Genomic DNA, 14172 nt, shown 5'->3' on the forward strand with positions numbered 1-14172 from the left:
ATTGTATTTATTTTATTATTTTTTAATTATCAATTTTTTATTTTGTTTTAATTCAGATTTTACCAACAGCAATGACCGACCTGTAGCTAATAATCCGCCATTTGTGTTTCTTCTTAACAGAGTCCAAACCCGGCTCTGACCTTCTGCGTCAAAACTCATGACCGGCTGTATTATATGGTGGCTCCTACCCCAGAGGCCATGCGGATTTGGATGGACGTCATTGTGACGGGAGCTGAGGGATACACGCAGTTCATGAACTGATGCAGAGGACGGTCTCGGCGCTCATTACTGTTACGCTCCTCAGGAACCTCAATGAAATTGCGAAAAAAAAAAAAAGAGAACGCCATGTATTGTATTATTCTATGGACGCTATGTAATAAAACGGATTCCTTTTTATTGGTTTGTACATTCTTAAGGTAAAGTATTATTATCCATATTGTCATGTATGAGGTTGTGTTGTCTCCATGTATCTATAGCTTGTCCCTTGCTGTGCTAAAAAAAGAAATGGAGGACGCTATCTCTGAATATCCAGTTGTTTTCTGTACATGAGTACTTCTAGGGCGATTGTGCGCACATGCGCGTGTGTATATATGGAGAGATCTCCAAGGAAAACCGACGTACGTGAAAGTGCAAGATTCACAGACTTGGGACATTGTAGAGACTCGAGCGCACGATGTACGTGTTACCATTGGACTAGGTTGATCCTGGACGTGTCATATTTTCTCACAATGAAGTGGCTTTTCTCTCAGTTACGTGTCAGTGCGGACTAAAGCAAGTCAAGAACTGTCCTGATCACTTGTATGTGCTAGAATGTGCCAAGGAGAGATCAGATGGACGTCCTCCGGCGGAAAGACCCCATGGCTGAGCCCAAAACAAGATCTCCTCTCTAGTCTGTCTGACTCTTCTTACAGATTTTCACGTTTGCCACTTGTTTTATGCATCTTCAGCCCTGTTCACATCACGTTTCGTGTATAGGAGTAATGTCTAGGCTAGAAACGTAGAGAGAAGTATTACTAGTTTAGTAAGGGCTTGTCCAGGACTAATATACTGATGACTTATCCTTAGGATAGGGTTATCAATATTAGATCAGTGGGGGCAACACGGTGGCTCAGTGGTTAGCACTGTAGCCTTGCAGCACTGGAGTTCTGGGTTCGAATCCTGCCAGGAACAACATCTGCAAGGAGTTTGTATGTTCTCCCCGTGTTTGCGTGGATTTCCTCCCATACTACAAAGACATACTGATAGGGAAAAATATACATTGTGATCCCTATATGGGGCTCACAATCTACATAAATATATATATATATATATATATATATATATATATATATATATATATATATATATATATATATGAGATCGATGGAGGTCTGATACCTGGGACCCTCACAAATCAGCGGATCAGAGCAACAGCGGCGTTTTAATGACCACTGCTTCCAGCCATGACCTGTGCTTGCAGCTCAGTCCCTTTCAAGTGAATCAGAGCTGTAATTCCAAGCACGGCCACTATACGGTGTACGGCACTGTGCTTGGTAAGAACTGAAGAGCCCAAAGTGCTTGTCCGAACAGACCCGCCAATCTGATATTGATGATCCTAAGGATAAGTCACCAATATCTTAGTCTTGGAATACCCCTTTAATGTTTCCATAATGCATCTGTTAGGCTCTGTTCACACTACATGTATCGTGTAGGAGCAACACAGTGGTTCAGTGGTTAGCACTGTAGCCTTGCAGCACTGGCATCTTGGGTTCGAATCCTGCCAGGAACAACATCTGCAAGGAGTTTGTATGTTCTCCCCGTGTTTGTGTGGATTTATTTCCATACTATAAAGACATACTGATAGGAAAAAACGTACATTGTGATCCCTATATGGGGCTCACCATCTACATTAAAAACAACCAAAAAAACCCCATGTATCGTGTACGAGGGATGTATACTAAATGAGTGCCCCTGAGATATACCAATTTTTTTTGCAATATACTGTTACCCCGTGGATATAGTTAGTGTGTATACTGAGAGATTTTGCATCGTAGATGTCATGTGAACAGAACCTTAGCATCAGTAGACATGTGAATATCTAAATACCTTTTATAGACCGATCTAGAGAAAAAAACGTGATGTGAACAAGGCCTGAAATCACAATCACAACTTATCAGCTATCCCGTGAGAGCGCCCCCCGCTGACACCTATTGTGCCCCTTTGTCTTACGCATGCGCACTGCTGCTCCATTCACTTCAGCGGTGTCCAGCACTCAGCTCGCTTCATTGAGACATGGCACGGCCATTCTCATGCTTAGGGTACCCTTCACCCCTCCTCACCAATCCTGGGGATAGCCAAGTTGTGGTTGTGAGCCAACCCCTCTCCATAAGGACATGAACTCCATGTAATGGTACCAGCGACCTCCCATGTTACCATGTCTTACAAGTGCAGCTGCAGACTGTGTGGTTACATCAATTTTATGAATAGAAAATTTGAGTGATATTTCATTTTTTTTAGGTTTGTACCAATTTTAAGCTCTGATCGGGGGTTTAGATGCCGTTTTATATCTGTATATTTTTAATATCTAATTATTTTCGAGTCTGGCTACCTGGTTTACAGTAATACAGTCTCTTCTATGACAAGCCGGCCATGACAGCGGCTCATGGCGGCGACAGATACGTATATAAAGATATATATTATATTATTACCAAGGACACCTTTGTTGTGTTACTCCTTTATACCACTTGTGCCTTTACCTTGTATTCATTTTAACAGAAACCTTCAATGTACTTTGCCTATGGAGCATCAGTTTCAGCGGCCATCTTTATGTTCACGGCAGGATCGTTGTTCTTTTTGTTTTTTTTTTGTTGAGGTTCCCTTGGGGGGCCAGAGAGAATCACCGCAGTACGTATATATGTGTATCAGGGGATGGACATCTGTATCATGTTGACAAATCATCTTAGTACAAGTAATTGTATCCCATATTTATGCCCAATCCTAATCATATCACATATATTCCTAAATAAAAGGGAGGTGACCAAAAACCTATTGTCAGTCTTGTTTTTAGATGCGGTATTAGCCGGGACGAAATGTACCGGAATTATGGCTCAGTTTGTGACAAAAAAATGGTGTATATGTAGGCTTAAAGGGATCCTACCACTCAGACATGATTTTTTCTAAGAACCACGTCGGAATAGCCTTAAGAAAGGCTATTCGTCTCCTACCTTTCATCGTCTTTTCCGCGCCACCATTTGCCTACAATCCCGCTTCTTGTCGGTATGCTAATGAGCTCTCTCGCAGCACTGGGGGCGGGCCTCAGCGCTCAGACAGCACTGAGGGAGTCCCCAATGCTGCGAGAGAACTCTCCAGCACCGCCTCCTCTTCTTCAGCAGCGTCATCTTCAGCCTCTTCTTCCGGCGGTGGCTTGTAACTTCTAAGGCCTCGAGCAGACTACGCATGCCCACAGGCCACGAGAAAATGGCCGTTTCCACTACTGTGCAAGTCGTGGCTGCCCGCTCTGGAGTAGGCCCAAATGAACGCTAGCTTCCTTTTTTCTGTGAGCGGTATGTTCTGGCTCACGGAAAAAAGAAGCGAGTTGCCCTTTCTTCAGGCAGGTTCCGCGGCTGATTTAGTCCCGGCATCCGCTTTGCGGCAGCACCCCATTCATTTGGGCCTACTCTGGAGTGGGAAGCCGTGACTGTTGAAAGCTACGGCAGGCGCATTTTGGTCCTATTCTGATGCGGATTACCGCATCAAAATCAGGATCAAAATCTGCCATCCCGTGCCCCGTGTGAACGGGGCCTCAAAATGTTCCCAAACTTTTGGTACACTATTGACATAAAGTAAGCCAGCAAAGAGGTTACAAAAATAGGATGTCTAGTAAGATGTGCCAAGTCTGTCACACAGCGCGAGCCACTGTGATAAACCTGATGCATCTTGTAATGCTTCGGGACCCTAAAAACTGAAAAAAAGAGGGGTTATCAGCAGCCTACATTCTTTCCCTTTGTAATCCGCACGGGATTCGGGTTTCAAAAACCGGATGCAAAAATTAGGAACGTGGAAACCCGGCCTTAGACTAATGTGTATGGACTTTACTATACGCTCTCAGTATATACAGAAGACTGTAGTGCAGTGCGTACATGTTTCTAAGAAAACCCACATCACAGTCTAGCATGTAAATCCTGTGGTCCCGATTTTTACATGTGGTTTTAACACTGCAGTCAATGGGGAAAACTATAACAAAACTGCAACAAAACCGTGACCAATGGAGCAGCACGCCCGAAAAACCATATCGTAAAATCCCCTTCACTACCGTACAATGCCTGGCCACCGTGGTAAATTCCTGCAGTGTGTGCAAGTAGTCCGGCCTGACAGCAAGCCACATTAATACATTCAGGAACCCGAAATTTTTGGGAAAATTCGTAATGAACCCGGCCGATTATGAGCCAGATCACTCAACTGTAGAAGGGAGTATGACGGCAGCAATAGACTATACAGGATTTATGTCTATGACAATGTCAAATACTGTAAATGAATAAAACCGCTATACAGTGATGAAAAAATACCACCATACTGTAACTGAATATTATTGCCATACTGTTAATGACAGTCAAATACTGTAAATGAATACTATTGTATAGTGACTGTAAATTGAATAATACTGCCATACTGTCTATGAAAGTCTGTCAAATACTGTAAATGAATGATATCACAGTACAGTGACTAAATCTAATCACTATTCTGTAACGGAATGTTATCACCATACCATAACTAAATAACACCACTATAAATTGAGCACATTGTGGTCAGAGACCAGTGTCACACAGTACGTCGCCCTGTTTTAGACCCTACAAGTGAATACAATACTGATTCATCTCAGCAGCAGCGAAAACCAGGGTATATCCAATAGTGAGTCACATTGCCTCTTCTCTGACTGCAGTCATTTGCTTTCCCTATCTTTTCCATTCTGCCCAGACTGACATGAAGACTTTCAGCTATGACCGTATCAAGCACATAATGTACAATAATAATAATTGTTCCAAGCAGATAGTGGTCAGAGTGCCCACATAAAGCCGTACCAAAAATAACTGGACCAAGCAGAGTGCCCCCCAATAGTAATCGTGCTCCCCCCAAATATTACATATGAAGATAGATAGATATGGTCTGACACTTGTAGTGGTCAGAGCGTACATGCAGGTGCTCTTATTCAAGTGTGCTTCCCCCACTGCTATATAGTGCACAGGGTTGCAGCGCCACTCCAGGTACATTAATAGAAGGAGCTGCAGGCACATTTCATCCATTGCTGTAACCAGTGCTTAAATCGAGAAAAAATTTAGGGCGAACTCTCGCCCTTCCCCCTCTCTGAAGACCCTGACCGACCGACGACCCCCCCACCCTGCATTCCTGCACACACAATTATCCCCCATAGTGGCCCCTGCACATTGTATTATACCCCATAACTGCCCCTGCACACAGTATTACGCCCCATAGTGGCCCCTGCACACAGTATTACGCCCCATAGTAGCCCCTGCACACAGTATTACGCCCCATAGTAGCCCCTGCACACAGTATTATGCCCCATAGTGGCCCCTGCACACAGTATTACGCCCCATAGTGGCCCCTGCACACAGTATTATGCCCCATAGTGTCCCCTGCACACAGTATTATCCCCCATAGTGGCCCCTGCACACAGTATTATCCCCCATAGTGGCCCCTGCACACAGTATTATGCCCCATAGTGGCCCCTGCACACAGTATTATGCCCCATAGTGGCCCCTGCACACAGTATTATGCCCCATAGTGGCCGCTGCACACAGTATTATGCCCCATAGTGGCCCATGCACACATTATTATGCCCCATAGTGGCCCCTGCACACAGTATTATGCCCCATAGTGGCCCCTGCATACAGTATTATGCCCCATAGTGGCCCCTGCACACAGTATTATCCCCCATAGTGGCCCCTGTACACAGTATTATCCCCCATAGTGGCCCCTGCACACAGTATTACGCCCCATAGTGTCCCCTGCACACAGTAATACGCCCCATAGTGTCCCCTGCACACAGTATTATGCCCCATAGTGGCCCCTGCATACAGTATTATGCCCCATAGTGGCCCCTGCACACAGTATTATCCCCCATAGTGGCCCCTGCACTCAGTATTATGCCCCATAGTGTCCCCTGCACACAGTAATATGCCCCATAGTGGCCCCTGCACACAGTATTATGCCCCATAGTGGTCCCTGCACACAGTATTATGCCCCATAGTGGCCCCTGCACACAGTATCATGCCCCATAGTGGCCCCTGCACACAGTATCATGCCCCATAGTGGCCCCTGCACACAGTATTATCCCCCATAGTGGCTCCTGCACACAGTATTATGACGCATAATACTTTGCCCAAGTGCTAATATGGGCAGAATATCCACTCAGCCCTGAAGATAGATTGGTTAGGGTCACCTGAATCAAATGCTGTTTTCTCCAAAAGTACTCCATTTTTATCATGATGACATATACCTCCAACATAGCATACAAACATATAGTCTTCGGTTTGGTTCACACCTATCCTGAGATTTTTTGAAGTCTCTGTTGAAATGTCTTTCAGAAATCAACAGACAAAAATTTCCTACAAGCCCATCTCGTAGGCAAAAAAAATGGACACCTGACCGACCCCTTCATAGAGAATGGAGACCTTTAGGATGAGTTCAACACAGAGGTTTTTGGACCAGATTTTGACGCGGATGCCGCCTCAGAATCCACCTCCAAAAAACGCCTCCTGCGGCAATTTGCTCCAGATTAGGCCCAAATGAATGGGCCTAGTGGGGGGGAGTCTCACACCGCAGACGCCGCAGCAGAGTCATTCGCGGAATCCGAGTCAAGATAGGGCAGCTCGCTTCTTTTTCCGCAAGAAGTGAAGACAACGGGAAGCGTTTTATGGAGACGGATTCTGAGGCGGATTCAAAATCCAGTCCAAAAAACTCACTGAGATCTCAGCTCAGGTCACTACTAGAATGGATCAGGATCGTGTCCATATTTCTGTTCTGATCCTCCAACAGACCTGGACGCCATACTGGCCATACATGCTAGGTGGTTGGTTGACCAAAAAAGCCATGAGTATGTGTTCTTAACAGTAAAGGGATGTAATCCATGGACAGACGGCCCCTGACCGCAGGGAAACCCTCCAGATATCAGGGCAGTCAGAACACCACCAAACATAAGAGGTGAATGGCCGGTCCCATCAAAATTGGTGGGATTGCTTCCCAGTAATGTAATGTGTTTGGCCCCCTCAGGGGTTAATATGATAATATAGTCACTATTTCTATGGCAGGTTGACATGAGGATGTGACTCAGGGATCTATTGACTCAGGGGTGTTCACTCTGTTTCATGCTCCATGACTCACACAACTCTGCTGAGCGGAGCGTGATATAATCCAATTACACCAGATCTGTACTGTACACCAGCGAGAGACAGAATCTCATGTTATATACGGTTATTACACAGAAAACAGAGTCCCTGGGGCCGTCACCTAATACATAGCAATGGTGAGGTGAGGAGGTGTTTAACCCTTCTCCTCCCAGCTCCCCCTCCTCCACTCCGCGCTATAAAAGGTGCAATGTGTGAGTTTTCAGGTTCCTGGTTTCTCTCTTACTTCCTATTTCATGTACGTAGAACACTGACATCCTCGTACACAAGAACAAAAAATCCGGAACTGTAAATCAAGTGAAACGCTTATGAGTGAGCTCATAACTCATGGGGGGAGATTTAGGGTCCATTCACATGGAGTTTTTTGGCGCTGATTGTGACGCTGAATCCGCATCAGAATCCATGTGGAAAAAAAGCCTCCCATTGACTTGAATGGGTTCCTTTTTCCACTCGCTGAAAAAGGAACCCATTGATTCAGTGTCAAAATCAGCACCAAAAACCTCAGTGTGATGAAGCCGGCAGAGGGTGCGCCTCATTTTTGACAAGATCCAGGGCTTCTCATATATGGGGCGCTCAGCTGGATGGGAATCTATACATTGGAATAGATTTCCGGCATCATTTATGGAAGATTTCTGCATGCTCTCCACCGCCCCCTTTTGGGGAAAGTGCCGTAAAAAATGTATTTGTCAAATAAATTGAAAGTGCATTGAAAGTGCATTGTGTTATATATTCATGTCTATGGGGGCCTCCAATTCAATCCAGTCCGTTCCGATGATACAGAGTAAGATAGGACCTGCTCTATTTTAATTGGAACAGACCACCAGACGCCCCCCGGATGAGCATCGGATGACACACTTAAATGTGTGCATGGAGCCTTATTTTGCCTTGTATGCCAGTTTTATGGCAAAGAAAGCATAAATAAGTTCCATTTTTTTGGAAAATTTTGATCTTGTGCAAAAATGTGTGACTTTATTCCCTTTTACACCTTATAGAAAAAAAAATGAGCATGTTGGATTTCAACATGACCACTCTTTTTGTTCTCAAGGGAGATAAATGGGTCTTGGTCACCACCACTGTGCGAATGAATGGCTTTGTTGTATCCAGTACTGTATGATGGCTTTCGGTACATTCGGTACAGTTTTATTACAATATGGTAGAGTTGGGCCAGGTTCTGACCGTAGGCTAGTAGTGGGGAAGTTGTATCGTCCAGTCTTGACTGTATGTATTCTGAGAGGGGCACTGATGAGCCCCATCCTGACTATATGACGGCATCAAGGAAACAAGGGGAAAGCAGGTTTGGCCGACTTTGCTCTAGTGTATATGAGGCCCTTTGTTCAGGGGGTAATGGATATGGACAGAGGGTACTCTTTAGGTTTCTGGTTATAAGAGATGGGTCTGAAAGAGGACCTTTCATGAGTTGGGGCACAGGCGGTTTTATATACCGCTGGAAAGCCGACAGTGTGCTGTATCTGCTTTCCCGATCTAGCTACGGTACCGGCACCGATAGCTCTTCACAGTCAGAAGGGCGTTCCTGACAGATTGTCAGGAACGCCCAATCTGTCAGGAACGTCCTTCTTCACAGCAGCGCCTATAGCACTGTACTGTGAGACAGGGGAGGAACGCCCCCTCCCCTCTGCTCACAGTGCTTGTCCATAGACAGGGGTGGCATTCCTCACTGCTCTCACAGTACAGCGCTATAGGTACTGTCTGGGGTCTGATACTCAGAGCAGAAGATAAACCCGCATAGACAAATTGAGTTTTCTTCTTAAGTCATAGAGAGAACTCTGCAACCACACTGTTATGGCTGCACTTTTCTCTCTATCCTCTGTTCCTATCTCTATGATCAGGACTGAGAGAAAGAAACCCGCCATTACATTCCTATACTCAGAGTATATGCAGTGCACTGCAGTGTTATGTTAGTCATACATGTCCCTATCTGGATCTTAGGTGACCATACACATTAATGATCAGATCCACCAACCGCATATGGATCAACCACCCAATGCATCCCAGATGTTAGCCATCGATTTTGTAAGGCCAGTTGTAGCTGAGACCAATCTGTCTTTCTGACCCTTTCAGTTTAGGTTACGGATTTATTCTGGACTGTTCAGACAATGCAGTTTAGTGGTGTAGCCCGGCTATCATATGCTTGGTTAAGTCCGACTTGACTTCTGTATCATGATGCCAGATGGGGGTTAATCTGCTACCATGTCAGTGTTACTTAAGAGTCTACAAGAATAGAAGAAAATGAATAGTAAATCCAGGCAAAAATTGACTGCCTGACATCTGGAGGGTTAATCCCCGACAGCAGCGCAACGAAGAGTTGTATTAATATAGGGACAGAGAGAACAAGACAAAAATCTGAATTTTTAATGTTAATATAAAGCCGGTTATATCAAATTCTCCCTAAATGTGGACTCCCACCTGAGCCCCTCCAACTACAACTCCCAGCAGGCGGTTTTTGTTTAATGTTTCCCTTAAATGTCGCTTTGCCTGCGCGTGTCCTGCCAGGTACTGATACTATCTCTGGATGCAACGCAGTCATCTCCATAGCTCCAAGCTCGTGGCAACAATCAGAGGTAAAATGAGAAAACAGACGTCAAAAATGTTATGAAATACTGCGTAAGAGGACATGGAGATGCGTTATAGAGATGGAGGGGCCATCTTACTGCAAGTGTTTCTGGGTGCTTTAGTGTTTCATACCAAACTGTCAGGTTCTCCTTAAAGGGGTATTCCAGTTAGAACAAGTTACCCCCTCTTACTCAACTATTTTCAGTGGTCCCCATTCAAATGAATGGTGCGGCACATGCTGTATGATAAAGTGCCTTGGATGGAATTGGGGAGCACAAACACCCCAGTTCTCGAGACCGGTCGGGGTCCCAGTGGTGGGAAACCATTTGGATAGCAGGTAATTTGTTCTATTTGGAATACCTGCTTAAGATATATGTGCCATCTTTTGCAGGGGCATGGTATGGGTACAACCTCTTTTTAACGTCTCCCCTTTCAGGGATTTGTAGCCCCCCTTTTTAGCACACCATCTTTGTGACGTGGCTATGAAATGCGCTAGCTGCATCTTTTTTTGTTATGTGATCCTTGTCACATATAATATAACTGAGAGCCTAGTCCATGAGCATTATTCAGGGTCTCGGAGAGTCTCCCACTCTACTGGGATGGTCAAGGGTCACCTTTTATTTGGGGGGGGGGGGGGATTCCAGGAGACTTGGCAAGCATCCCTTAGGATGTCACTTATGTCTTATTGGTGGGAGTCCGACTCCTGGCAGCCCAACCAATCAGTCGGCACTGCAGAATCTTCCTTGTCTACTATGCGTGGTGGCTGTGCCTGGTATTGCAGCTCAGTCCCAGTCACTTAAATGGGACTGCGCTGCGGAAAGGTGAAATTACTGATGGATGTGATGTCACAGGCCCCGAAGCCCCATAAATCTGCTGAATGCCAGGAGTTGACCCCTCCCCCATCCTGATATCAATGACTTGTCCTATGGATAGGTTATCAATATTAAAGCCTTGTAAACCCTTTTATTGACATGTTCACATTGAGCCCCTTGCATTCATCTCCTCACTACAATAACCCCAGTGTGATACAGATGGAGCCATTTATCAAAACCAACCAATCACAACGCAGCAATCATTTTACAACGGCCACTTACGAACTGAAAGCTGCGCCCTGATTGGTTGCTATTTGCAACAAGGTCAATTTTTCAAACCAGGCGTCTCAAAGTGTAATGCCGCACCTTGTTAATAAAGATTTGAATGTTGTAGGTGCGACACAAGTGACGTCATGCTAAGGGCGGAAGCGGCGACATCTTGTGCAACACACTGCCAGCAATCTAGCTTCTTCCTCTTCTTCTACTTCCGGGGGTGAAAGGGCGTAGGCTTTGGGGCGTATACTGCTGCTGCTGGCCGTGTAGCGGAGACACCAGGAGGGAGGCCTCGGTCGAATGAGGAAACCTCCATTACTAGGAAGTGGAGGGGCAGCTGTGGGCACCGGCCGCCGCAGGAAGCTGTGCTGAGAGGTAGTGGACTGTGACGGGTGCGGGGCGGCGGGCTAGCACCGACTATGTGACGTGTGATGGTGGTGACATTTGTAGCATTACATTGCTGACATCCAAGGTGCTGCGGATCAGCCCCGGTACCTGGCCATGTCTCCCCATTGTGCTGGCTCCTGGTCCGGGTGCCCTCCTCCTCCCTTCTCCCTCCTACGCCCTGCCTGCAGCTCTTGGGGTGAATGCTGCGGCTTGTGACAGATGGAGCCTGTGAGATCTAGCATTGATCTGTCATTACATCTGTATGTGTGTGATAGGACCTGGTGCTGCAGCAGCTGTCACTGCTCCAATCCCACCCAAAGCTGCAAACCTGCCCAGTGCATGCTCCTGGGCACTCACTGTGTCATGGCTGATGGTGCATGTTATGGGATCATGTAATATTCATGTCTAGGTCTCCAGTGGGCTGCAGAGATTACTACCACCCCTGCCCATCAGAGTTGTCATAGGGCCTGTAGACTGGTGATTGGCAGCTTTGTGCCTTGGCTCAGTCCCAGCCTTTGTTTCGGTTTGCAGGGACTTTTCGTGATATTGTTTCCAGCCATGCATGGCTCAGCAGAAAAGAGAGGTTAGCAGGAAATCGGAGGAAAAGGCTGTGCTGGGGTATAGGAGCCGGGTACAGAGACTGTATGGGGGCCGGGTACAGGAGCCGGAGGAAGAGACTGTATGGGGGCCGGGTACAGGAGCTGGAGGAAGAGACTGTATGGGGGCCGGGTACAGGAGCTGGAGGAAGAGACTGTATGGGGGCCGGGTACAGGAGGAAGAGACTGTATGGGGGCCGGGTACTGGAGGAAGAGACTGTATGGGGGCCGGGTACAGGAGGAAGAGACTGTATGGGGGCCGGGTACAGGAGGAAGAGACTGTATGGGGGCCGGGTACAGGAGGAAGAGACTGTATGGGGGCCGGGTACAGGAGCCGGAGGAAGAGACTGTATGGGGGCCGGGTACAGGAGCCGGAGGAAGAGACTGTATGGGGGCCGGGTACAGGAGCTGGAGGAAGAGACCATATTGGGGTATGGGGGCCGCCGGGTACAGGAGCTGGAGGAAGAGACCATATTGGGGTATGGGGGCCGCTGGGTACAGGAGCCGGAGGAAGAGACTGTATGGGGGCCGCTGGGTACAGGAGCCGGAGGAAGAGACTGTATGGGGGCCGAGTACAGGAGGAAGAGACTGTATGGGGGCTGGGTACAGGAGCTGGAGGAAGAGACTGTATGGGGGCTGGGTACAGGAGCTGGAGGAAGAGACTGTATGGGGGCCGAGTACAGGAGGAAGAGACTGTATGGGGGCCGGGTACAGGAGCCGGAGGAAGAGACTGTATGGCCGCTGGGTACAGGAGCCGGAGGAAGAGACTGTATGGGGGCCGGGTACAGGAGCCGGAGGAAGAGACTGTATGGGGGCCGGGTACAGGAGCCGGAGGAAGAGACTGTATGGGGGCCGGGTACAGGAGCTGGAGGAAGAGACTGTATGGGGGCCGAGTACAGGAGGAAGAGACTGTATGGGGGCCGGGTACAGGAGCCGGAGGAAGAGACTGTATGGGGGCCGGGTACAGGAGCCGGAGGAAGAGACTGTATGGGGGCCGGGTACAGGAGCCGGAGGAAGAGACTGTATGGGGGCCGGGTACAGGAGCCGGAGGAAGAGACTGTATGGGGGCTGGGTACAGGAGCCGGAGGAAGAGACTGTATGGGGGCCGGGTACAGGAGCTGGAGGAAGAGACTGTATGGGGGCCGGGTACAGGAACTAGAGGTAGACGTGTTCAGGATGGTTGTAATGTCTGCAGGTACTAGGAGGAATCCATGATTGGAGCGTCTTGTCTATTCTGCAGAATTAAAGCATTGTATTGTAGATGTATTAAATGTCCTACCCGAGGGATAATCCCATTTTAGCTTGTTATCCCTATCTTATATGGGGTCTGCGGTGATGGTGCCCGGGCAGCGCAGGCATCACCCCCGTTCATTTCCGTGGCCCAATTTGACATAGAGCGTTTCCCAGCAGTTGGCACCAGACCCCGGTGACTTGTTATTTTCCATGTTATATATTTCCTTGATGCATCCGACAATCCTAATCTATGTACATAGTAGCCATGCGTCCAGTTACTAGCCCTCGCACCGCACGCAGGCGCCACCAGATGTAAACACACCGTAATACGTACAGATAGGAGAACAGCAGTTTTTCCGGTTTCCTAGGTGACGCTAATGTTTTGCACCCCTATTTGATGATAAAGCACGAGCGGTCGGATTATATATGATGTCAGTCACTTCTATGGGCGATGTCTCCTTTTTATTAGCTTTGGCACAAAGTACCTTCACCCCCTGTGCTTTACACTGCAGCGCTGTGCCCAGGTTATCTGTGGTATATAAGGGTGACGGATGACACTGGGTGCTTAATATATACGGATACATTAACCGTTAGGAGAAACACAATGTGAACGGAGCCAGGGGGCGGCCTGGAGTTGATCCTGAAAGTTTGTCTTTAGGATTGGACATCAATATTGCATTACTATCCGGAACCCCGGGGTGCAGAGCTGGGGGCAGATGGCTCTGTATACTGTATAGGGGCCGGGATTACACAGTGTAAGGAGCCATCTGCTTCCAGCTCTGTACACTGTGTAGACCCAGGGTGCATGGCCCATAAGGACAGCCATCAGTGTCATCTCCTAAACAACCCCTCAGTCATACAAACAAGGCTTTGGCCATCTTATTTCCTTTATTAACACGC

At 47.4% G+C, this 14172-nt stretch overlaps 3 protein-coding genes across 23 annotated transcripts in view; all 3 read left to right on the forward strand.

Annotated features, from left to right (window-relative positions):
- PHLDB1 (pleckstrin homology like domain family B member 1) overlaps nt 1-3013 on the forward strand; it is a 91364-nt gene extending 88351 nt beyond the window's left edge. For all 15 annotated transcript variants that reach the window (XM_075277698.1, XM_075277691.1, XM_075277696.1 and 12 more), the window contains one exon: nt 121-3013. In XM_075277698.1, the coding sequence (XP_075133799.1) occupies nt 121-261 (141 nt within the window). In that variant the 3' untranslated portion in view covers nt 262-3013. The remainder of the gene's footprint in view (nt 1-120) is intronic.
- The window catches only part of ARCN1 (archain 1 coat protein complex I subunit delta), a 137708-nt gene that overhangs the window by 117365 nt on the left and 6171 nt on the right, over nt 1-14172 (forward strand). The gene's annotated exons all lie outside the window — the stretch shown is intronic.
- The window catches only part of EPN1 (epsin 1), a 42492-nt gene continuing 39598 nt past the window's right edge, over nt 11279-14172 (forward strand). For all 7 annotated transcript variants that reach the window (XM_075277706.1, XM_075277710.1, XM_075277708.1 and 4 more), the window contains exon 1: nt 11279-11431. The gene's annotated coding sequence lies outside the window, so the exon portion shown is untranslated. The remainder of the gene's footprint in view (nt 11432-14172) is intronic.

This window comes from Leptodactylus fuscus, chromosome 6 (genome assembly GCF_031893055.1).
Source record: "Leptodactylus fuscus isolate aLepFus1 chromosome 6, aLepFus1.hap2, whole genome shotgun sequence".
NCBI classification, from domain to species: domain Eukaryota; kingdom Metazoa; phylum Chordata; class Amphibia; order Anura; family Leptodactylidae; genus Leptodactylus; species Leptodactylus fuscus.